At 48.8% G+C, this 24,614-nt stretch overlaps 6 protein-coding genes across 6 annotated transcripts; 3 read left to right on the plus strand and 3 right to left on the minus strand.

Moving 5' to 3' along the window:
• Nucleotides 1–76: 76 nt before the first annotated feature.
• BDW43DRAFT_310660 (uncharacterized protein) lies at nucleotides 77–9,127 on the plus strand (the record flags this gene model as incomplete). The annotated part of the gene is made up of 7 exons (XM_032047003.1): nucleotides 77–1,240; nucleotides 1,325–1,448; nucleotides 1,509–1,621; nucleotides 1,671–2,109; nucleotides 2,165–5,754; nucleotides 5,809–6,987; nucleotides 7,043–9,127. The coding sequence occupies 7 exons, from the start codon at nucleotides 77–79 to the stop codon at nucleotides 9,125–9,127; spliced, it is 8,694 nt and encodes a 2,897-aa protein (XP_031900823.1).
• A 492-nt stretch (nucleotides 9,128–9,619) lies between these two features.
• On the plus strand, nucleotides 9,620–12,287 carry BDW43DRAFT_310661 (uncharacterized protein; the record flags this gene model as incomplete). Its single annotated transcript, XM_032047004.1, has 2 exons — nucleotides 9,620–10,370; nucleotides 10,432–12,287. 2 exons carry the CDS (start codon nucleotides 9,620–9,622, stop codon nucleotides 12,285–12,287), a joined length of 2,607 nt encoding a protein of 868 aa, XP_031900824.1.
• A 402-nt stretch (nucleotides 12,288–12,689) lies between these two features.
• On the minus strand, nucleotides 12,690–17,306 carry BDW43DRAFT_299927 (putative FAD dependent oxidoreductase; the record flags this gene model as incomplete). The annotated part of the gene is made up of 17 exons (XM_032044814.1): nucleotides 12,690–12,921; nucleotides 12,983–13,098; nucleotides 13,157–13,212; nucleotides 13,262–13,365; nucleotides 13,419–13,463; nucleotides 13,520–13,644; nucleotides 13,697–13,802; nucleotides 13,861–14,120; nucleotides 14,228–14,366; nucleotides 14,418–14,475; nucleotides 14,529–14,711; nucleotides 15,360–16,104; nucleotides 16,153–16,299; nucleotides 16,360–16,633; nucleotides 16,683–16,805; nucleotides 16,857–16,975; nucleotides 17,292–17,306. The coding sequence occupies 17 exons, from the start codon at nucleotides 17,304–17,306 to the stop codon at nucleotides 12,690–12,692; spliced, it is 2,847 nt and encodes a 948-aa protein (XP_031900825.1).
• A 341-nt stretch (nucleotides 17,307–17,647) lies between these two features.
• BDW43DRAFT_319075 (TauD/TfdA dioxygenase family protein) lies at nucleotides 17,648–18,921 on the plus strand (the record flags this gene model as incomplete). The annotated part of the gene is made up of 3 exons (XM_032048828.1): nucleotides 17,648–18,091; nucleotides 18,152–18,693; nucleotides 18,753–18,921. The coding sequence occupies 3 exons, from the start codon at nucleotides 17,648–17,650 to the stop codon at nucleotides 18,919–18,921; spliced, it is 1,155 nt and encodes a 384-aa protein (XP_031900826.1).
• A 3-nt stretch (nucleotides 18,922–18,924) lies between these two features.
• On the minus strand, nucleotides 18,925–21,327 carry BDW43DRAFT_274779 (uncharacterized protein). The gene has a single exon (XM_032041771.1). It carries the CDS (start codon nucleotides 20,766–20,768, stop codon nucleotides 19,407–19,409), a length of 1,362 nt encoding a protein of 453 aa, XP_031900827.1. The 5' UTR covers nucleotides 20,769–21,327; the 3' UTR covers nucleotides 18,925–19,406.
• A 1,497-nt stretch (nucleotides 21,328–22,824) lies between these two features.
• BDW43DRAFT_310665 (uncharacterized protein) lies at nucleotides 22,825–23,671 on the minus strand (the record flags this gene model as incomplete). Its single annotated transcript, XM_032047005.1, has 2 exons — nucleotides 22,825–23,325; nucleotides 23,405–23,671. 2 exons carry the CDS (start codon nucleotides 23,669–23,671, stop codon nucleotides 22,825–22,827), a joined length of 768 nt encoding a protein of 255 aa, XP_031900828.1.
• Nucleotides 23,672–24,614: the final 943 nt, after the last annotated feature.

The following is a 24,614-nucleotide window of genomic DNA, read 5'->3' on the forward strand; positions in this document are numbered from 1 at the left end:
CCCCCTTCACAGTTGTCCCAATTCAGCAATCGTTGGTACAACTATCCCAAAAAGAGTCGGCGTTGTTTGTCTGGAAATGTCTGCAACTATGGAACAATGCTGTAACAATGTAGCATTTCCAGCAGCCGCAAAAGCTAAAGAGCCCGACTCAAACCGCACGCCGACTCCAGTCTGGTTGAATAGGGACAAAGTGTCAGAGTACGTTGCCGACAATGTCAGGGAAGATCCGGTTCCTTTTCCCGTCGCTATTGTGGGGATGGGGATGAGGCTCCCTGGCGGAGTAAGTAGCGGGAGAGAGTTATGGGATTTCCTTGTCAACAAGCGTGATGGACTATGTAGAGTACCTGAGACGCGGTACAACGTTGACGCATTTTATGACGAGTCCCGGGAAGGCGCCGTCCGAACAAAACATGGCTACTTCTTAGAGGACGATATTGCCCAACTAGATGTCGGATTCTTCGGTATAAATAAGCTCGAAGCAGAGAAGCTTGATCCCCAACAGCGACTCCTATTGGAGGTAGTCTGGGAATGCATGGAAAATGCTGGGCAGACAAACTGGCAGGGTACAAATATTGGCTGCTTCGTTGGCGTCTTCGGGGAGGACTGGTTAGATCTTCTGAGCAAGGACACGCAGCAGAATGACAGATATCGGGTCATTGGTGCTGGCGACTTTGCCCTGTCAAACCGGGTCTCATATGAATACGATCTAAGAGGACCGAGTGTCACCGTCCGAACCGGTTGCTCGTCATCCATGGTTGGTTTGCACGAGGCGTGTCAGGCGATATACACAGGGGAGTGCTCTTCAGCAATTGTGGCGGGGACAAACCTGATCATGAGCCCGACCATGACGGCCACGATGTCGGAGAATTTGGTTATCTCCTCCAGCGGACTTTGTAGGACATTTGACGCTGCAGCCGATGGTTATGGGAGAGGCGAAGCGATCAATGCATTGTTTGTTAAGCCGTTGGACGATGCACTAAGAGACAGGGATCCAATACGGGCAATTATCCGGTCAACAACTGTCAACTGCGATGGCAAAACTCCAAGTATTACTACACCTGGCTCCGAAGCGCAAGAGCGGTTGATTAGACGAGCGTATAAAAAAGCTCGAATCGAAGGTGACGAGGTGCTGAAAACGGCCTTCTTTGAATGTCATGGAACCGGTACGATAGCTGGAGATACGGCAGAAACGACGGGTGTGGCAAACGTCTTCGGTGAGAAGGGAATATATATTGGCGCAGTAAGTAGTACTACTATGGATTGTATCATTTCGTCTAAATGGAAGACAAACGATTTATATCAGGTGGTTGCTAACTCTAAATAGGTTAAGGCCAATGTCGGTCATTCGGAAGGCGCATCTGGAATCACGAGTATTATCAAGTGTGTTTTGGCTCTGGAGAACAACACCATTCCTCCCAACGTGCACTTCCAAACTCCAAGCCCGAAGAGTAGGCATTACCTCCCGTCGGACTTTCAGACAAGGCTCTAATTGATTCACCAACCTATAGTCCCGTTTGAGAGCGCAAAGCTACAGGTCCCCGTAGAGCCCACACCGTGGCCGGTTGATAGGGAAAAAAGAATTAGTGTCAACTCTTTTGGTATTGGGGGAACTAATGCTCATGTACGCCCACTCATTTCTGACTGCTTCTCGGCTTACTAAGTTGTATTAGGTTATATTAGAATCCGCATCTTCCGTACTGAGGAACACGAGTAAAGAACCACGGCCACCAACATCTGAGCCGGATTACCATCTTTTGGTTCTCTCGGCAAAGGATAAGCACTCGTTAGATGGGCAAATACAAAGAATCACTACCTATATCAAAGATACCGCACCATCATTGTATGATTTAGCTTTCACCCTTGCGCGAAGACGAGATCATCTGCCTTATAGAGCGTTTGCGGTCACTGATAAAGATGGATCTCCCCCAACATTTGAGAAAGCACAAGCGGCGGCACCATGTACGGTATTTGTTTTCAACGGCCAAGGATCCCAATGGCCGACCATGGGAAAGGAGCTTATGCTTAAATTCCCCAAATTTCGCGATGACATACACCAGATGGATAGGATCTTGACAGATCTCAAAGAAGGGCCTACATGGAGCATTGAAGGTAGGCTATGGCTGTGATTTTTATGTTACTGCTTTTCTAACTTACCAAAATCTAGAGGAGCTTTCTAAACCTGAGGGGAGCAGTCGTGTCGGAAGTGTTGAATTTGCTCAACCCCTCTGCACAGCGATCCAGGTTGCTCTCGTCAACCTGTTACGAGACTGGGGTGTCATCCCATCGGCGGTGGTAGGCCATTCGAGTGGCGAGATAGCGGCAGCATATGCCTCTGGGGCTATCTCCGCTCGCCTAGCAATTCTCCTGTCCTATTTCCGCGGTCAAGCAATCAAGCCATTGTCTGCCAGTCGTAGCGGTGCAATGGCTGCTGTTGGTCTTAGCCCGGAGACTGCCCGGGCATACTTGCAAGAAGGCGTGACTATCGCCTGTGAAAATAGTCCATCCAGCGTCACACTCTCCGGGGATAAGGATATCTTAAACAACATTCTCAATCAGATTCATCATGACGACAAGGATGTTTTCTACAGGCGTCTTGCAGTAGATGTTGCCTATCACTCTCACCATATGCTGGAGTCGAAAGAGACATACGAGACACTCATAGCGCCACATATGCGTCATAACGATACCATGGTGCCCCTCTATTCGAGTGTAGTGTCGGCACCGATCGTCGAGCCCCGGCAATTAGATACCGCGTACTGGTCCGAAAACTTGATATCTCCCGTTATGTTTAGGACAGCAGTACAGGAGATCCTCTCTGACAACGGACCGGCCAAACTGTTTTTGGAGATTGGCCCCCATTCTTCCTTAGGCGGTCCTTTAAGGCAAATAATAAAAACAAACTCCAGCCTGGATAAAACAACATTTTATGTTCCTACGTTGCGCAGAGAAACTGGGCAGTGTGAGTGCCTGCTGGCCACGGCTGGTCAGTTGTACGCTCACGGTACTCCCCTTAGTCTTTCCACCATCATCCCTAGTGGTGTGACCCTCAGTGACTTGCCAAATTATTCATGGAAGCATGGAGAGAGGTATTGGAATGAGTCACGTCTGGCAAATCATTGGAGGTTACGTCAAGAGCCTCACCATGAGCTGCTGGGATCTAGGGTGCTTGAATCTACCAGTGTTGAGCCGACATGGCGAAATATTCTGCAGCTAGATCAGGTTCCGTGGCTTACTGACCATAGGATAAGTAGAGACATAGTCTTCCCCTGTGCGGGCTACGTTGCGATAGTGGGAGAAGCGATTCGGCAAATAACAGGCTCTACAGATTATTCAGTGAGGAACATGTTCATGCGAACTGCCCTAACTCTAGAGTCTTCCAGTGCAACGGAGCTTATTACGACCCTCAGGCCAACAAAGCTTGCCGATAACATTGACTCGGTATGGTATGACTTTACAATCTCTGCTTACCAGAAGAACACGTGGAAAAAGCACTGCGTTGGTCAAGTGAGGCCCGGGTCTGATAGGAATATTGAACCGAAGGCAGCCAATCCATATCCCAGGTTGGTTAGACCCGAAAAATGGTACAGTGCCCTAGAAAAGCGTGGGTTAGAGTACGGTCCCCAGTTTAGAGGGCTAGAGCAAATTTCAGCTAGTCCCTCAAGCCATCAAGCCGCTGCGACCTTGCGCGACGATGAGACTTTATATGCAAGCCACTACTCACTGCATCCGATTATCATAGACGAAAGCCTGCAATTGCTCAGTGTCGCGGCGACTCATGGTATTCCTCGCCGGATGACCCGTTTGGCGATCCCGATGGCCATTGGGGAGCTCTATATTAGCACTGGAAGAGGGAAAATGTCACTTGATGTCTCCTGTGGCACCTCGGGAGGTACCATGTCTGGAAATGCGATGCTTGTCTCGGACGGCCGCGTGGTACTTTCCCTCCACAACGGTCTGTTTTTCAGCATTCACGACCCTGACATAAGTAAGCCAAAACTTCCCATAGTCGCGACAATCCATTGGAGTCCTCACGTCGACTTTGTTCCTATTGGGGAGCAAATCCCTCCAATGCCACCAACCAACTTAGACGGCCACCGTAGGATCGTTCGGCTAGTGAGTCTCTTTGTTGTGGAAACTTACCATCAAACGAGACTGTTAGAACCCACTCCGGAGCACTTGAAAAAGTGGCATTCTTGGGTAGTATCTCGCTATGAATACTTGCGTGATAATGTGCCCATGCTTATGCCAGAGCAGAGAGATCTCTGTACCTTGAGTCCAACAGAGCGTGATGCAGCCTTTGCGAAGTTAGAATGCCTACCGGCAGATGATATGGCTTTCCCGTTTTACCGCATCTGCAAGAGGATCCTTGGTTCCATCCATAAACTCCTTGAGGGCCAGCTTGAACCCATTGATCTTCTTATCGAGGACGGTGCACTGAGGACCTTCTACGAGCGGTCAGCCCTATTTTCTAGCTGGTATGAGTTTGCATTCCTGGTTGGACATTCGAATCCCCAACTTCGGGTGCTAGAGGTGGGTGGCGGTACTGGTGGAGACACTCTGATTGCCCTCAAGGGTCTCACATTGGAAAACGGCAATAGACTATACTCCACTTACACATTTACCGATATATCACCAGGATTTCTTCTAGAAGCAAAGGAAAGATTCAAGACCTATCCTGCCATAGAATACACTACTCTCGATATTAGTCGTGACCCACTTGAGCAAGGGTTTGAATCAGAAAGCTTTGATCTAATTATCGCATCCAATGTTGTCCATGCTACTCCGAGGATCTCCGACACGCTACGCAATATACGTAGGCTGCTGGCCCCAGGTGGCCGTCTGCTATTGATTGAACTGTGCTGCGACATCCCAATAATTGACTATCTCATGGGCGTGTTACCAGGTTGGTGGCTCGGAGAGGGCGAAGGCCGAAATGAGCGGCCTTATATTCCTGTTGACAAGTGGCACGATGAGCTTGTGGATGCCGGATTCACTGGTGTGGAGACCTTTAGGTATGATGGTGAACCGCCCTATCAACACAATGCCCACATTTTGTCAAGAGTCCCATCCGCCAAGTCTCCCCACCGGGGAGATGTTTGGCTTCTCTATCACACCGTGATTAAAGACTGGGCACGGGATCTCGCAACGGAGCTTTCAATGGCGGGGTACTCAGTTAACTGGTGCACGATCAAGAAAGCGCCTTTGCCTGGAGCGAACATAATCTCATTGATTGACCTTGAAGGCCCTTTTTTCCATGAGCTCACGCCGGTGGACTTTGAGAGCTTCCAACTCTATGCCTCTAGTCTGGCCGAGAGTCATCTGCTGTGGGTCACGCGGTCTGTTCAAATAGAGTGCGATGACCCTAGGTACGCGCTAGTGTTAGGAGTAGCTCGAACTATTCGACACGAGATCGCACCTAATTTTGCCACCTTAGAGATCGACGAAATCAATAGGCTGGCCATACAGCCCATCATTCAAGTGCTAGAATGGCTTCTTTCCCAGCAGAAGGAGTCCGGTGCCGCACGAGAGTACGAATTTGCTCTTAAAGAGGGAAAGATATATGTTCCCCGGTTTCACTGGAGCTCATTTGAGGCACAAGTTGAGGCATCTGAAAGCGAAGTGCCAAAAATCCTGGATATCGAGGCGTTCTCAATGCTCGATTCACTCAGATGGACTTGTGCAGAGCTAGCGTCGGATGAACTGGATACAGAGGATATTGAAGTTGATATAAAATATACTGGTCTCAACTTTAGAGTGAATACCCTTTGTTGCGATGCATTTTTACGGATCACATGCTAATAGATATAGGACCTCATGATTTTAATGGGATTCATGGGAGATATGAGCCAACTCGGCTTGGAAGCAAGTGGGATTGTCCATCGAGTTGGTTCTGCTGCCTGCCAGTTTTCAGTCGGTGATAGGGTCATGGTCTGCCAGCCCGGGTTGATGTGCACTCGGAAAGTCGTGCGAGCAAACCGATGTCTTCCAATTCCAGAAAACATTTCCCTCGAAGATGCTGCAGCAATAATCTGTATTTATGCTACTGTAGTATATTCCCTTATATACGTGGGCGACCTGAAGCTGGGTCAATCGGTTTTGATACATTCTGCGTGTGGTGGGGTAGGGCTGGCTGCGATACAGATATGCCGACTAATCGGAGCCGAGATTTACGCGACGGTTGGAAGCAAAGATAAAGCCCAACATCTCATACAAAATTTCAAAATCCCAGCTGACCACATATTTGACTCCCGAAGTTCGTCCTTCCTTGAGGGAGTTCTGAACAAAACCGATAATAGGGGTGTCGATATAGTCCTCAATTCTCTCTCGGGAGAGCTATTGCATGCATCTTGGAAATGCGTTGCGAAGTTTGGAAAAATGTTGGAGTTGGGGAAGAGAGACTTTCTGGGTCACGGTCATTTGGAGATGGACTTGTTTGCCGATAATCGATCCTTCGTCGGGGTAGACCTTCTCCAGATTCTTGATGATAGGCCGGAGATTCTCCACGAAATGTTTTCACTACTCATGGGTTACTTCCAGGACGGTAAGGCCGGGCCTATTAATCCGGTGACTGTATTTGATGCTGTCAACGTGGAAAAGGCCTTCCGGTTCATGCAAAGCGGTCAACACATGGGGAAAATCGTCGTCAAAATGCCAGACTCGCCATCAGCTCTACCCGTTGCTCGCGTACATGAAATGGCGGCATACTTCCCCGCGGACGCATCCTACCTCCTGGTGGGTGGCCTTGGAGGCCTGGGCCGTGCCGTCGCGACATGGATGGTTGAAAAGGGAGCTCGGCATCTTGTTTTCCTCTCACGCTCTGGTACAAATTCCTCTGAGAACCTGTCGTTCATCAAGACCTTAGAATGTCAAGGCTGCGACATCGTCGCTGTTGCAGGGAATGTAGCCGATATTGATGATGTCCGTCGCGCTGTTTCCGCAGCGAAAACGCCAATTTCAGGTGTCATCCACCTGTCAATGGTCTTAAAGGTATTTGAAACAGACTGCTTTGGGTTTAGATTTGCTGACGACCTCCGAAACCCAGGATCAAAATCTACACAATATGGCGCATGAAGAATGGGTTACAGCCTTGTTCCCCAAGGTCAAAGGAACATGGAACCTTCACCATGTTCTGAAAGATCACTCACTAGGTTTCTTCATCCTTATTAGTTCCATGGTAGGTTTGCTGGGTTGGCCTGGTCAAGCTAACTACGGCGCCGCAAATGCGTTTTTGGATGCGTTTGTTAAATATCGCCAATCCTTGAGTTTACCGGCCCATGCCATTGACCTCGGCCTTATGGGGGATATTGGTTATGTGGCAGAGGCTTCATATACATCGGTATTTGAGGTAGCTCGCTCCAATTCTTTACGGGTGTTAGATGAAGGGCAATTCCTTCGAGCAGTAGAAATTGCAGTATTATCGCAACACTTCCATTGTCCAAACCAGTTTGCGCTTGGGCTCGGGACTACAACGTCTTTATCTTCCGCGGCAATCACTGCGCAATGGACAAAGGAAGCACGCTTCAGTGTATGGAACAACATAATCTCTACCATGGAACGGCCAGCAGAGGGCACGAAGGCGGATGAGCTTAGGGAGCATATGGAAGCTATCAGGAACAATCCTGCATTGCTAGATCAACCGGAGACCGAAGAAAAGCTTGTTGTGGAGCTCGGCAAGTTGATTGCCTCCTACACATCGCGACCGGAAGATATGACGCAGGATGAATTGTCCAACATCGAGATCGATTCTTTGATGACATTCGAGATTCGCACTTGGTTCCGCCGCCACGCCAGTATCGAGATTACACTCGTAGAGGTTTCTAACAGCGGGACTGTCGGTGGGCTGAGTAAGATCGCCGTCCAGAAGCTGCGTGAGAAGCACATGCACCAGGAACAGCAAGAAGAAGATAGCTCGGAAGCGCTCGACGAAGATCCAACATATCTTGATGACTTAAATCTTGGCAAGGCAATGCGGCCGATTTCTAGCTCCATACCAGATTGGGTCTCTGAGACTGAGGGACATGTCTTCTTTACGGGCGCAACTGGATTCCTCGGCGCCTTCTTGCTGTCGGAACTTATCGCTCTACCACAGGTCAAGGACATTGCGTGCTTAATTCGGGCAAATACGTCTGACATGGGCATAACCCGGATCAAGCGAACCTTATCGAAATATGGGCTTCCCATTGATCTTAGATCCAAGGTTATTGCGATCCCTGGTGATGTGACCAAGAAGAACCTTGGTTTACGACAAGAAACCTTCAATCACCTGGCGCAGTGGTCGAGCGTGGTATTTCATTTTGTTGGCTATGTCAATTATACCCTGCCATATGCCGTCCACAGGGACACCAATGTTCTTGGGTTACTCGAACTGCTTCGCTTTGCCAACACGGGGCGACTGAAGCCGGTACATTACTGTTCCAGTATCTCCGCTTGCGGCATCACCAAAGGCCTCGTTGGTCCCGTCCCAGAGGATATAAGACCTCTTCCGGAGTCTCAGAATTTCTCACAGAGTATTGGCTATACGCAGAGCAAGTTCGTCGCTGAAAGTATTGTCTGGGATGCGATTGAGAACGGATTCCCTATCGCCATTTACAGGCCATCAGTTGTAACTGGCGACAGCCGCACAGGTATGTGTAAGAGGGAAGACATGATTAATCGGCTCATGACAAATTCCATTCGGCTCGGTTGTTATCCGCGTCCACCACACCACCGGTTCCATTTTGTCCCGGTAGACTTTGCTTGTTTAGCGATATCTCGAATCTCGTTAAGTAGCACTAGCCTCGGTCATGCTTTCAACATCACTCAACCGGATCAGGAGAATACGGTGACATTTGGGGAGGTCTTCGATATGCTAAGCAGTTATTGTGCTTCTCCTCTTAAGTCTATCTCTACTGCGGAGTGGATTCAACAGTACACCAAGAAAGGAGATTCACAAATCAGAGTGTCTGCGCCAGTTTTGGCAGAGAGACTCTCTGGGCACAAAATCTGGTGGGATGATTGGGACTACATGGCCGCTTATGGTACGGAGAACCTCCGTCGAGCGATGGCCGATAATCCAGACATTACTCAACTCCGGCCCATACCTGAGCTACTCAAGGCTTACTACAACAACTGGTCGAGGGACGATTAACGTAAGCATATATGGGCTGTGTGAGGGAATGCGGGAATTGAGGGCACTATGTCTAGACAAAGTCCACCCCTTTCATTATCTACCTTCCACGCAAATGTCTGTGTTAGGTTCGTCATATAGGCGTAGTAGAGTGGAGCCTTCGGATAGTTTCAACCTGACGAATATGCGATACATTAATTCCATGCCCAAGGTTATTGAAAATTTGCGAACTGTTAGACATGAAACTACCCTCTAGCTATTGAATATAACGACGAGAAAAGACAGGGCCGTTGTGGAACGGCAAGGCTGACAGGTGAGGTTTGATGGATCCTTTGTAGAGCCTTGCTGTCAGGCAACCATTTCTGCCTAAGGGTGCACACGGTGTATAAAAGTAACCCTGAGAACAGAGATCAAAGATCTGACTGGTCGGCTCCTGTTTAACACTGGATTGCCAAATATCGACTTTATACGTGCTCTCTCTCTCCCTCCCTCCCTTTATTCCTTGGCTTTACAATGGAAACTACAACTCCGATGTTCTCTAAAACCCTCCAATCACTAACCCAGAGCAAAATCCGCGAACTAGCAAAGCAACAGATAGTATACAAGTCCGAGAAAGCCAACATCCTCACCGCAGCGACTCAGCACACAGACCTTCGCGACAGTGTCGCATGTATCCTACAGGGCGTGAAGGAACTCCGCCCCGACAGCGCCCGGGATTCCAAGTCTTCCAACATCGAGCGATGGCTAGACCAGGCGCGCTACGACTCCTCCATTCCACAGGCAAAGCTTGAATCGTTCCGGGACCATCTGATCGCCACCCTAGATGCCCACAGTTTGAAATTGGACATCGCGGATCTGTATTCCCGGCTTCTTACGGAGTGGATGATCTCGCCTTCAGTGCCGGATAAGACCACCGAGGAAGAAGATTATCTGATAGTCGAGGAACGACAGAGGCAACGATTACAGCAACTATGCGACCAGTTTGAAAGGGTGGTCTTTGAGCCATTGGAGACCGAGGAAGAGGAAATCCACGCATTTCTAGACAGGCTCTTCCCCGATGAAGAGAGCAATTTGGCTTTGGACAAGCTCCGAGACCGGGTATCTAGTTCATGCTCAGACTTCTGGCAGAAGAAGGACCCTTTCGATGATAAATCACTCCAGGCTTGCATCCGTGGGCTCTTGACGGAGGACCTTCTCAGCGAGGAAAAGCAAGATATCCTAAAATATTTCCTTGAGAATAAGGTCGCCCTTATCGCTTATCGAAGTGGCGGATGTCTTGAATATGCGATACGCGGATCTTAGTAATTGGCATTGGCATGCGGAAGAGGGTATCCCGGTTTTGCCTCGCCAGCAATTAAATGGAAAGTATCGGATCTGGGTCGATGAAGATGTCCTCCAGACTCTCTTTACGCAGTATATTGCTGTTCGGCTCTGCGGTACGCTGAAGGGCATCCTGAAAAAGTTCATTAAGGAAAAGTCAGCGTGGAATTGGCATCCGAGTCCACGGATGACGGAACGAGATAGCCTGCGCCGAAAGTTTTACACGACAGGGGACAAAAACGTCTCCAGTATTGAGGAGCACCGCAAGAATGGTTATCTGGAAACGGATTTCCTGTTACATATGCCGTTGTCAGAGTCAGACCTGGCTGAACGGGGGATGCTGTACGATGATGAGAACAACGAGAATGGCGCAGACAGAGGTGTTGACGGACCATCGAACATTAAACAGCAACTGCTGCGGAAGGTCGCATCCCAAGTACTGATACATCGGCAAATCTATGGTCGAGCAGCCGTTATTCAGTCGGACATGCAGTGGTATGCCACCGCACTGCCGCACAGCACCATACTTGCCGTCATGAAGTTCTTCGGCTTCCCAGATAAATGGCTCGCCTTCTTTCGGAAATATCTTGAGGCACCATTGAACATGGATGACTCCGCCGATGGGCGGATTGAGATTGGCACCCGTATTCGAAAGCGAGGGGTTCCGATCTCGCACGCAATGGAGAAGCTGACTGGGGAACTGGTTCTGTTTCCCATGGACCTGGCAGTAAACCGAGAGACCGGCTTGCTGTTGTACCGTATCCACGACGATATGTGGGTTTGCGGTGAACCCAACCGATGTGCAAAGGCATGGGAAGTCATGCAAGATTACGCCAAAGTTACCGGGCTGGAATTCAAGCGGAGTAAAACAGGATCGGTGTATTTAGCAGATTCTCTAGATCCAGATATCTCAGCTCGCCTCCCCGCCGGACCAGTCATGTTTGGATTCTTGAGACTGAATGCCGAAACGGAAACTTGGGAGATCGACCAGTCACAGGTAGACGCTCATGTTGCGCAACTCCAAAGCCAGCTCAGTCGTTGTGAAAGTGTTATCTCCTGGGTCCGGACGTGGAACAGCTGTATCGGACGCTTCTTCAAGATTACATTTGGCCAGCCGGCGCACTGCTTCGGACGCGCACACATCGATGCCATCCTCTCCACCTACGAGAAGATGCAGGATACTCTGTTCAATAGCAACACCGCACACAGTGGGAACACAGTAACTGAGCATCTGCGAAGAAATATACAGTCCCGATTCGGATTTTCTGACATTCCCGACGCATTCTTCTTCCTCCCCGCCGAGCTCGGCGGATTAGGCCTACGCAACCCCTTCCTGTCCGTTCTACTCATGCGAGATTCCGTAGAACTATCACCCATAGAGCGTGTCGATCGGTTTTCCAAATCTGAACAAGAGAGCTACAACTTTGCAAAGAAAAGCTTCGACGAATTGTCCGAGAAATTACGCCGGCGCCGCGCTGAAACGGTCAACCCGGGGCCAAATTCTGGAGAACCTTTGGTTATCACCGATGCAGACATGAACACATTCATGTCTTTCGAGGAGTATACTCGATACCGCGAATCAAAAAGCAACAGCCTTCGCGTTCTATACAAGGATTTAATGCTAGTTCCTAATACCAAGAGGATCCAGCAGACGCGGGAGTGCCGCGATGCGCTGGATTCGGTGCGGCGCCAGTTCCGGCTTTCTAATCAGAGCCCTGAGGAGATGTGGATTTTGCAGCTGTATGCGGATGATTTGCTGCAGCGGTTTGGGGGTTTGAATCTTGTTGATAAGCGGTTTTTGCCTGTTGGGGTTTTGGCCATGATGAAGGAGAAGAGGGTGAAGTGGAATATGGTGCTGTAGATTGGAGATATCTAGTGAGCTTTCATTGGGATGCTTCAGGGCAATATATGTAAGACAGAGAATAATATAACGCCGTTTTTAATCAGGTCATAACTTCCGAGATATCAACCGTCCCGAAGTCTATCATCTCTAGTCCACCGGACCGACTCAATCCTCTTACATTCCATGTCATAACTAAGTATACTTTTCAACAATCAACAAACCAACCACTAGATGTAGGGCCAAAGAAACCCACATCATAAAAATCAAACCTTCCCTGGCCCCTCCTGCCCCGACTCCCCTCCCTCAACCTCCACAATACTCTCCTCACTCTCCACCTGACGTCTCTTAGCCCTAACCCAAGCAATCAGCACCCAACCCAAAATACTATACAAGACAAAACAAATCTAAAAGGGGGAAAACTCACTTGGCCACCTGCTCCCTCAAATCCAACTCCCGGATCACAACCGTCGTCCCAATCAAAATAACCGACAAAATCGTAACAGCAATATACCCCTTCCGATACTGCGGCGCATCTATCTGCTGCCACACGACCTGGGGCAACCAGGCCTGAAAGACGTAGGCCATTTCATTCATGCTTCCTATAACGAGGGATCGCTCTTCATTGTCTTCTGAACAAATTTCGTGGGCCCATCTTATTATATTTTGTTAGATGGTAGCCTGGAGAAAATACGGGAGGAAGGGAGGAAACATACGCCATGCAAAGTCCACTTAGGCCGTAGCCTGCGCCAGCAAGAATGAAACAGGTCCATTTCCAGCCGGTAGGGATATCCCAGACTGCGAGGGAGACGTAGCAGATTATGTTTATTATCTGGGGTTACTAGTCAGATTGGGCTGGGTTTGGTTGGAGTAGCGGTGGTGGGACTTACAGCGCCGAAGATGATGGGGGGCCAGCGTTTGCCGTTAAGAAATGTGTCTGAGGACCCTGCTTCTCTTAGATAGTGTAGTTAATATTGTGAAGGAGGAGTACGTACAGGCGTAGGCTAGTGTGGTCACCACTTGGACAGCACTTGTAGTTGTTGGGTAGGCGTTGATTTGGCCGACAGAGTATTTAGGGTTTGTCGAGGCCTTGAGCCATCTGAAGTACCTTGGTTATTATCTGTGAATGGGCTATTTAGGGCTGATTCTTACTGTTGGAATACAGGCTGGGATCCGGCGCCTCCGTTATTGAATGTTCTTTTTTTTCGGTTAGTTTAACGGAAAGTCAATATGTTGGTGGGACATAAGCTTACATGTACAACACGGTGAGGAGATATACATGCCAAGATGTAAAGATCTTCTTCAGCTTAGATTTTGTATACGGTTCTCGGTTCTTCCGGCCTTCGAGCTGCATTCGCTTTTGCGAAAGTGCAACTTCCTATTCGTTTCGTCAGCATCTACATACCATAGAAGACTACATGTCAAGTTACCTCTTTACTCAGATACCACGGATTCGAAATCTCGGGCACATCAGGCAGGATAAGAAACCCACTTAACGCAATCGGAAGAGAAATAATTCCATCGACGATAAACAGCCTAGACCTCATCAATGAATGCCATTGGACCTTCTCGAATCGTGGACAGGGAATCATACCATTGCCACCCTCTAAATCCCCCACGGCCTTCGAGCTTATACACAGCAGCCATCAGGTATCCGGAAAACATACTGGCAATTCCACTACTAGTATGGAAAATGCATGATCGCTTAGCGAGTTCATCCTTTCGATACCAAGAACCAATAATATATTGCATTCCGGGGTAGAAGGTACTTTCCGCGAGACCTTTGTTGGTTAGCAACTGGCGATTGTGAACTTTGCATTGCTCCATACCGATAAAGAATCGTAGGACATAAAACTGGGTAGCGGTATTGCATCGGGACGATGAAAAAGTCAGTATCGTCCATAGTAACTATGCCAGATTAGTAAAAGTCCATGGCCTAGAAAACATTTGGTACCGAGAACCTCCATAGCCGGAATCCAGTATCGCGGTCTGATACGAGTAAGCAGCACATTACTAGGAATCTCTCCGATAACATAGCCGACGGTCCAGCACGTTTGCATATAATTGAGCTGGTTGCCATACATGCCGAGATCTTCTTTCCTGTTTGTCTTCGTTAACGTGTAGTTCTAATCCTCGTCATGAGATACTCACATTCCAGAGACGAAGGCATTGTTGATATTAATTTGATCCAGATATTTAATAAAATATCCTATCCTGCCTCAGCACTTTCCACCCCTGGTAAACATGATACAGGACACTCACCGAGAGACGCGAATGTCAGAATCGCCAAATCAAGCTTGAACAGTAACCTGCGCTCCTCGGGCGATTTATCGAATGTATCCCAGATGTAGCTCACCCATCTCCGTTTCGGGGTCTTCTGGACGATATCGCCGGTGGCAGTGACGGCTCGCTCCTCAGCCACGACCGATGACGGAGCCATTTGGGCTTAGAATATGAGTAGGCAAACTCTCGTTGGGCCTGACAAGCGTCTAGCAGCAATTGTCGTGCTGGTATCGCAAGGCAAATGCACGGCTTTTCGTAAGTATCATATGCGTATATTTATGCTGAGATTTCAGGTCTATCACTCACATGATGCTTGTTATTTCTCTGCAAAAGCATAGACAAAGGGCCCGTGAGCCAAATTTACGGACGCTGACCGCTAGCTGGGAGGATGGATTCCTCATAATAGCGGTGTTGGCGCAATTGCTGCGTCGGCATTTAGCATGGCCATGTCGAATTATAACACAGAGATATGGGCCTTGGTGCGGGGGAAAGATAGTGTTAGTTTTTACTAGTTCTTATGAAGAAATTCCCAGCCAATCAAGGTAATATCTACGTATATATCAGAGATGATTTACAAGGAAGCTGTGGCGTAACCGGTGCTAAAGATTCGTCGTTGGCGCGAAGCTCGTCATCGAGATAGTGGATGATGTGCCCAGGCATGGACCACTACGGGAAAACTACGAAAGCTTGAAGCGGAAGGGCATCAGATATGCAGCTTAGCTCTAGATAATCTCCTGCTAAAGGAAGACCCAGCTTAACTACACACGGCCAACACCGGCAGCGCGCCGATACCGCTGTCCCTGCGACCACTTTGCTGGAAGTTGGTTGCGATTCTTTGTCTATGTAACTCCTTGGCCTCTAGCCACTTGGGGGTATGGCCCTCAAGAGGGCCAAGCTCTTGTGTAGCCCGGTCATCATTTACCCATTGCAAAAGATCATTCACGTAGAACTCTTCCTTGTCTTTCAGCGAGTGGAACTTCTTTCCACTACCAATTGCCTTGACCTTTTCCAAGTACTCTGATCTCATGGCGTCTTGAGACGGTAACTTGGCGATTCCAGAGAACACTTGCGTCGCGACAATTGCCTGGAATTCGAACAATGTAAATGTAGCGGTATAGTAAGGAACCCCAATAAATGCGAGGGTTGGGTCCGGAATGTAGAATATGTCTTTGTGCAAGTTATGCACCTGAGTCCCATCGGTGACGAGGATTTTCTCATCAGCATGTTCAGAGGCCAGTTCATCATTGTGGTAATTTCGCAGGAAAGGAAGCGTGATATGGTAACCAGTGCAAATAATGATCCTATCGATCCCACACAGCTTCTGACCTGACTTTAGGTGGACTATGAGAGGCAAAGGCTCGTCGGAGCTCACATTCGTATCAGTTTGATTTTCAAAGTGGGATATCTCACCGATTCTCACTCCATTCTCCGGGAGCATATCGGGAGAAAGATCGAATTCGCCATTTCGCGTGCTCTGGTAAACTGTGTTGGCGACGGGGCCGATTTCCTTGGCAATATCAGTGGATGAAACTCCGCCGCCGATGAGAAGAACATTCTAACGCTCGTTAATCCCCAATAGTATCTCAGTTAGGGACACTCTTACCTTGCTCTCGAACCCATCAGGCTTTCTATACGCCTTTGAGTGCATTATCCGAGATCCCCATTTACTCTTCGCTTCCGACAAACCCGGAATATCTGGGATACGAGGCGCATGGTAATGTCCAGAGGCAACAATGACCGCATCAAAGGTCTGTGAGCATTTCACGTTAAATCGGGACCTATCACTAGATTTGGAAGTCGTGTCGCTTACAGAGACCTCTTCTACCTCTTCCACGGTGTCGGATTGATAATTGACATGAATAGTTGACCAGACAACCTCCCATTTTTCCCCTTGCTTGTGAAGATCTTTTACTCGTGCCCCATAGATCGTGACATCGTGCACGTTCGCTTTCCTAGACGTATCTTGAATGTAGTCTTTGATTACATTGTGATTGACGAAGTCTGGGGTTCCTTCTGGCCATGAATTGAGTTGTACTCGTATCAGAGGTGTGGGGACGTTATTCCTCAACCCGTCGTAGCAGGGGCTACATGATGTGAGTAACCACCAGTCAAGAATGCAACGGACTCGCTTACCCAGGGGGTGCATGCTCGAGAAGGAACTTCTCCCTCTCTTGTCGATATTTCGCCGGTTGATCTGTTTCCGAAGGCCTTATCGCAGGATACTGTGGCTCTAGCGGTCGTCGTTCATCGTACAGCCTGTATCACATGAACATCGAAGCCCATAGGCAAAGACCTCACGGCACATACCAGACTCCTCCTGCGGCTTGGTTTCTTTCGAAAACTGTCACATCAAACCCTGCAGCAAGGAGGTGACCCGCAGAGACGACACCACTGATCCCGGCGCCAATAACAGCCACTTTGTGGACCTGGGTGCGAGTCATCTTGATTGCTGTTATGTATTGGTTCAAGTAGTATATCGATGATCTTCCGTGGAATAGGGCACTTTTATGATTTCGATTGTGGGCAAAGATACTAGAATAATTTTGTGTCCTCACAACTCACGTTATGTCGGGCTCAAGTGGTGTAATGGCACAAGCCGCGGAAGTAAGCAACACACCACTATAGCTAACGCGTCGTTGAAACCCAAATCAGTCGGATGGTGTGCCGTCAAAAAGAATGATTTGGAAAAAAAAGTGGACCAATATGCTATCAATTGCAGCGTTGACGGATTGGAAATCAGACAATTCGAGTCGCCATCGTATCCTTGTATGATGAGATCGGAGAGTCTCCGGTTAACGGACTGACCTCGAGGTCGAGATTGGGTAAAGATAAGATGCCTCTCTGATGAGGGGATTTGTGGATGTATGAGGGGTTGCAATAGTGGGAATGTGTTCAGGATCCTCCAGATATATGACGAGTGAGATGTGGAAGGCGTAATGCTCGATGGTGATGATGTGATCGCTTCTCCGCGATCGACTCAATCAGCATTATCAATCAAGTCTCGCATAGAATAAGTATAATAAGTCACTGCGCTTCTTGTAGGAAATCGCCCGGAATTATTAGAACTGTAAAGAAAAAGCTTATACTGTGATTGCATAATGGCACCTGCTCCTATCGATCCGCGGATTGTGGACGTCGCCGAGCCCCGGAAGGACACTCTCACCCTTCCAGCAGCGAGTCGCGAACGGCTTGAAAGAGCCGGCATTGATCTCTCCAATGGCTATCCATATCGGCCCTCCCGACCCCTCTACGCGGATGATGTTTATAGGATCAGAAACTATGATCGTGCCCATGTAGACCCCGGCACCCGTGCCGATCCCGAGAAAAAGGCCTTGCTGTCCGCGGCAAAAGAAGTCATTCACTTGACTAGACATATTGGAACTGAAATTGTGGGGTTGCAGCTGAAGGATTTGACTGATCAACAGAGAGATGAGCTGGGTCTTTTGATCGCGGAACGAAGCGTGGTCTTCTTTCGGGATCAAGATATCTCTCCTCAACAACAGAAGGCCCTTGGCGAACATTTCGGGGAGATTGAAGTCCACGTAAGTTATACGCCCTCTGCGCGTCGTCCTTTCGCACTTAGTCTCATAATGCCACCGTAGCCCCAAGTACCTCAAGTGCCCGGTCTCCCGGGTGTCTCGGTCTTGTGGCCTGCCCTCCAAGCAACCGAACAAACCGCCAGTTACCGTCGTCCTGGGGGCGCGTCTCGCTGGCATACTGATCTAGTCCATGAACGTCAACCAGCAGGGGTAACACATCTTCATAACGATGCGGTCCCCACGATCGGCGGTGACACCCTGTGGGCCAGCGGGTACGCGGCATACGAAAAGCTGTCTCCTGAGTTCCGTAAAATCATCGACGGACGAACAGCCATCTACCGTTCCTCCCACCCCTATCTAGACCGCAAGAATCCTGAGGTGGGCCCCAAATACATCGAGCGGGAGCATCCAATTGTCCGTGTCCACCCCGCAACGGGATGGAAGGCGCTCTGGGTGAACAGGGCGATGACCGATCGGATTGTAGGACTAGACAAAGCCGAGAGCGATGTGATTCTGGGGTATCTGTATGATGTATATGAGAAGAATGTTGACATCCAGGTTCGCTTCAGATGGACTCCTCGGACGAGTGCTTTGTGGGACAACAGGTCAGTAGTATTGATCTGGTCACAAGTTTTCTCGGAGTTGGGACACTAACCCGCAGCAGAATTACGATTCACAATGCTAGCTGGGACTACGAAGGTTCGGAGCCTAGACATGGTACTCGGGTCACGGCGCTCGCAGAGAAGCCATTCTTCGATCCCAATGCCCCTACCCGAAGGCAGGCCTTGGGGTTGTTGGATGCGGATGAGATCCAAGAGCTAGGTGGACAATAGCTCTCATCAAGACGTGCATAGAGAATAAATATGTTTTATTATGATTATATTATAGTGGTTATATGTCCAGATTGTTCATTTAGCAAGCAATCCTAGGTACCCCGGGGATGTCTAGACAGGGAACCTAACAGACAAGAATGACAGATAATTCTACGGGCAGAAGAAGCATTTTATATTGCTTGCCTTTTCTGGTTAGAACTTATGCCCCTGATTGTCCTTCCAGCCATGACATGCGACCGACCAGCGTAACGTAGCGGTTATGTCTTGAAAATTGACCCCAGCGCTGGGCGATGTCTGCGCTCGGCAAGCTCAAGGGCAGGAACAATTGGGCTGTTTGGTGAGGAGGTATGCGAAAATGACGTGGAAGCCTCCTTTTCCTAGAACCAGATAAGTCGGGTCATTTCCGTCCATGGCGCACACATCCCATGGCTTTTATTCGAACTGTGTTTTCGGCAAGTTAGTTGAGCACAGTCCGCCGGGCTCCCTCAGCCCGACGATCTTCGAGGCTCCGGGAGTTCATCGTCGACTGGAGTCAAAGTGCGAACCGTTCGTAAGGCTAGGTCCGTCTGTATTCCAGGTTTGGGCCCATACGTAATTTCAGCCCCTAACAACCCCATGGCTCCAGCGACTCGGTCCAGCCAGGTAAAGACACGCTGGTCATCCTCACCAGCTGGGCCGTCTCCAAGATCGCACGTCAGTTTAAAGGATAGAAGCGGCCTCTCAGCATCATCAGCACTTTCGGGGTTCGATTCGGGTGTTAGCGCTCCATCATGTATGGTAAAGTCTGGCTCTCCGGTAATCGTAGGTATGGTGATCCGATTTAGGATTTGTTCCAGGATGCGAACAGCGTCAACGCCAGCACGGAGGAGGAGAGACGGACTTGTTTCAGGGAAAAGCTTGGGTTCCGGCCCGACGAAACGGAGGGTGATCCCCTGGTTGCGTTGATTATGTGAACTCAGCAAGGTTCGCATTTCTTTGCTCAGCCTCTGAAGTTGATCGCATGTTGTACGGATGCGGTGCACCAGCGATCTGGCCTCCGGTGAGGTCACCGAAACAAGTTCCCGGGCTTCCCTGACGTATCCAGGGCACTTTACGAGCTCCATAAAAATTCTCTCATAAACGTCGATGTAGAAAGCCCATTCGCTTTGCTTCTGAGAATCCTCATCTCGCAGGGTTGCCGCCAATTCTTGCCACGAATCTTCACTTAAGAAACATGGTTCGCCCCTTTGAATAGCGGCACCAATAAGAAATGGCCTGAAAGCAAAGTGACAAACGCGGCCAGGGCCCGTCAAGTGGGCTTTCATGCCACGCTTTCGCATCAGCTGTCTCACTGCACTTGCGTGGTGGAGCCATGCGTCCTCGGTAGTGCGTACGTTCATTTCATAGAAGGCCAGCAGTATGACTGCCATCAGGAGGGCATCCGACGTAGCATCATCCGAATTCAGGGCATTTTTGATGCCAGCCAAAGCTTCCGCATATTTATGTCGACTTGCGTATTCTAGATTGGGGTCCTGCGTTAAATGGGCTAGATAGGCCATAGACAGACACAACACCGTCGCATCATAGTACGGCCTGGAGCCAAACTTTTTAACGACGTTATCCGGGAAGGTAAACCCGTTTCCGAACCGAAATTCATTATGGTAGTACATGGTAGGGAACGAAGCACAGACAAAGTCTTTGAAGATGCGTGGCTGCTGACTCAAGAAGGACTTATATGCCAAGGACGGGCAAATCCGTTCGTCGAGAGAGGATTCCGCAAAGCGACGCATTTGTATTAAGGTTCGTACGGGGACCGAGTCCGATACTAGACCTTCACTCTCATCGCTCCCATCCGCACTTGGAGACATTATATGATAGCGTTCCTGCAGACGGGGCCCCTCGTCCTGAAACTTCAGAGAGCGCTTATAGCCGGGGCACACGGCGCCGTATTTACGACATTGCGAGCAATGCGGGCGGTCTTGGTCGCACTAATTACTCCCATCGAAGTTAACCAGGGATGTTAGCGATAGCCAACAATACAAAGAGATAATTTGATATGGAAGGACAATAACCAACCCTGATGCGTCTTTTGCGGCAGAGCAAACAACCTTTGCTGCGAGGAACGCCGACCATTCTGTGTCAAAGTATCGTATGTATGTTATCGGGCGATATCACACTCTACTGCACCTGCAGTGACCGACAAGTCCGGCATATGAAGCTATGAGATTGGCAGGAGAGTAGGGGAGCGGGATGGGAACAAGGGCATTGCTTGAAGCAGCGAGGAATGAAGAAGGATCAGGCAATACCCCCGCAAAGGAGGAAAAGATGGGAAGGTCTGATGGAACAGTACTTCGCTAAGGCTAACGGCCTTTTTGCCCCTGGCAGAATCGCCGCCCTTGACCGCTATGGACCGTGGCCCAATCACGCAACAGCATCGCAATCCCCGGACCGTTCTCCACACTTGGTCCACGGGTCGATTTCCCGTGACAGGCAGTTTGACAGATTTGTCTTGAAACTCTCAGATCTCTCTCACGTTAAAAGATATCCATAGTAATATCCATTAAATACATAGCTTCCTGCTCTTGAGCTCAGACCCACCAACCGCAACACAAATGTGAGACATCCTGTATTTTCCGATTCATTCATAAATCAATTACGATCAAACGGTTACGGTTGAATATATGTTCTGGTCCCCTTTAAACTACGCCGAAATGGGAAATAATTAAAAAAAAAAAGGATGATCATCATTGGAAGATTTCCATTAGATACGTCGGCAAGAAAATATCTCCAACCGATATATAACCGCGCAATATCCTAATCCACCCACTAGTTACATATATATATCAAAAGGCAATTTCAACAGTATTAGACAACTGATATCCGAGAGACAAAAATTTTCGATCCGAACAATAATATATCGTGAGCGCCTTAGCCGTTCACTACCGCCCTATAACAAATCCGAGTTAGTTCGCGGCAGATCAATATCCACCAGGACCATCAAAATATCAGGACCCATTGGCACAACCGGGTCATCACGTAGTGCATTGACCCAATCGCGGCTGGCTAATTTAACATCCCTCGTATTTTCTAGTTATTTATGTCGACAGACTCAACACTTACAAAAAAGGGAAAAAAGGGAAAAGAAAGAGAAGAAAGAGAAGAAAGAAAACCATCATTAATGTTGATTTTAAGTAGGTTCACAGCCGACATCAATATATATTACCTACAAGGCATGGTCTCATCACCTTTTTCTTTTTAACCTCACCTAAGCTTTCGTCATCTGTTATGTCTTCAATTCGCTGAAACAACACTACTTGAACTAGGCCTAGCATTGTTACCCCTTTTATATCACAGTGATCGGATTATCTCCAGTTGCATATCATGTGAGAGCGATGTTGGATCCGAGCTTGGCTAACTATTCCCAGTCTTCCACAGTTTCTTTAAAGTATCGACTTGATGGTTAATTAACAAAGTAGTGCGTAGAGCCCCTACACCTGATACCGGGGTGAAAGTATTAAAGACGCGAGCTAAATATGATGACGAGCTTCAGTGTTGGAGTTCTTACTGGTATGGGATAGTCTGGATTCTTGCTAATGACGAAGCTGTTCAATTGTATAAATCATATTCACTTGTCAGATATACTTTCCCGGCTTGGTGACCCAGACCTTACATATATGTTTCACCAAGACATCAGATACGGCTCCTGTGTAGTGAAAGTGCAACGTTAGTTATGCAGTTTCTCTACATGGGCACGTTTCACGGCGCCGTAAGCCTATCTAAAAGACGGCGCCCGTGCTAGACAAACCCACGCGTGTTGTGTGGTCTCTGTGGCAAGCATACCGTGGGTGACATTACCTTTCCCTGTTCAATCCACGCCTATTTTTACGTCGATTACGTAGTTACCTCGGAATAATAGAAAAGCCCTCACTTGCGTCGCAGTATATATACCCAATGAAAAACCTCCGGCGCGTAGGCAAAAGAAGACGTCTGGCCCTGGGGAGCCTTCAACGGGGTACGCGAGACAATGTCCCAGTATCGCGACAATCGAGAAAGATTATCAAATCGCATCGTCGAATAGGAAAGGGTAATCCAAGTCGACCCCTGGTCTGTCAACGGAACAAGATGTAACGCTAACAGCTCGACCGGAGATAGGGTTGTTTCTCCCTGCATGTCTAAGGCTTCGCGCACCACCGGGCAAAGGTCTTGTGTGGTGGAGGTCGGTGAAAACGTGGCGGGTGTAGAGGTCGCAATGGCGTCGCTTGTGCTTTTATCGAGGATTACATCGAAAGGTGCAAACGGAATCAGGCATGAGACATCCTTCCACGATCGCAGATCAATGTGCGACCAGCGCATTGCATGCGACGGGTCTTGTTGGCTCTCGATTTCCTGGCCAAGGCGGACGGCTTCGGACGAAAAGTCGACGTTCTATAAAAGCAGCTCCCGTTAGCAGGATTTTCCCTATTTATTTTTTTTTAAGCATATTTTTACAAGGGAGCAGACGCACAACAATGCCAGACCCCGCCCAGTCGCGTTCCACAAAAGCTTCGCGAAGCTTTGTCCCTAGTTTCGAAATTCCGGGTCCGAGATGTAACACTCGAGGGGATCGTTCTGGAACAAACGGTCGTGTCTCTAAATGGGACAGAGTGGCCTGGATGAGACTTTCTCCCGGATTCAACCATTCACCGACATCTTGGCCGGTAGCAAACTTCTTGTCCCAGAAAGCCGGGTGGTCATAATCCGGGGTTCCTGCGACTTTGGTATGAGTCCTCATCTTGCGCGGTGGGAGAAAGTCATCAGATCGATCTGCACGACGGCGATAAGGCGGTGGCCCACGTGACTGCACGTCTTTGTTTTATTTACTATTCAAGTAATCAAATAGTTAAACATAGACTCATACGTGACATGCTTGAATTCTCGGTTGATGCTTTCAAGGCCCCCTCCCACGCCCTTTATTTCGACATAAGTACAAGTTCATGGTAAAAGCAATTCTTATATACTTAATAAGTTACTTTGCCTAAATCCTAGTCCATTCACAGGACATGCGGCGGATCGTGGACTTGTAGAAACAGGCCTAAGAAGAAAGCAGCAACATGTGAGCCCCCGAAGCCCAGTCGTTAGAAAAAATACAGAGAGAGACAGAGAAAGAAGAAGAGAGGGGAGAAGAATGCAAGACAGTCTAGAACTTACCCACAGTAAACAGTGTGAACGTGCCGGCATTGTTCTCAGCCCTCTCAGGAGCAGTGTTGCGAAGTAACAGACTTGAAGTCCACTTCACTGCTAGCTCAGGGCCACGCTGCCCCACGACCGTTTCTTGGGCTGCTGTCAATGCGATCAGTCAGTAACTATCTTCTTGGAAGAGCCTAGGTTAACTCACCGAGTCTGTCATCGCCGTGGACAGGTTCAGAAAGAGCAAGCACCGTGAGAAAACTTGCTTGAGGGGTTTCGCTAACAGCTTAACCTGTAGGGCCATCTTGGTTGTGAGACACTGACTAAAAGTCGGGTGAGAGGTGAGATTTCCGCATTTGGGTGAAAGTAATAGGGCAAAGGATGATAGAATCCAGCTTTGGCTTTAGTGGATTCCGAAAAAGCCTTGCCGCTGTTCTTCCCTCACTCACACTACAATAGCTATGCGCTGGCGCCCAAAAGCTTGTAAGGGTTTCTATATAATTAGCCCACTTCACTATAATGTATCAGCTGCTATCTTAAGCCCTGCT

This window comes from Aspergillus alliaceus (assembly GCF_009176365.1).
Source record: "Aspergillus alliaceus strain CBS 536.65 unplaced genomic scaffold BDW43scaffold_19, whole genome shotgun sequence".
In the NCBI taxonomy this organism is placed as follows: domain Eukaryota; kingdom Fungi; phylum Ascomycota; class Eurotiomycetes; order Eurotiales; family Aspergillaceae; genus Aspergillus; species Aspergillus alliaceus.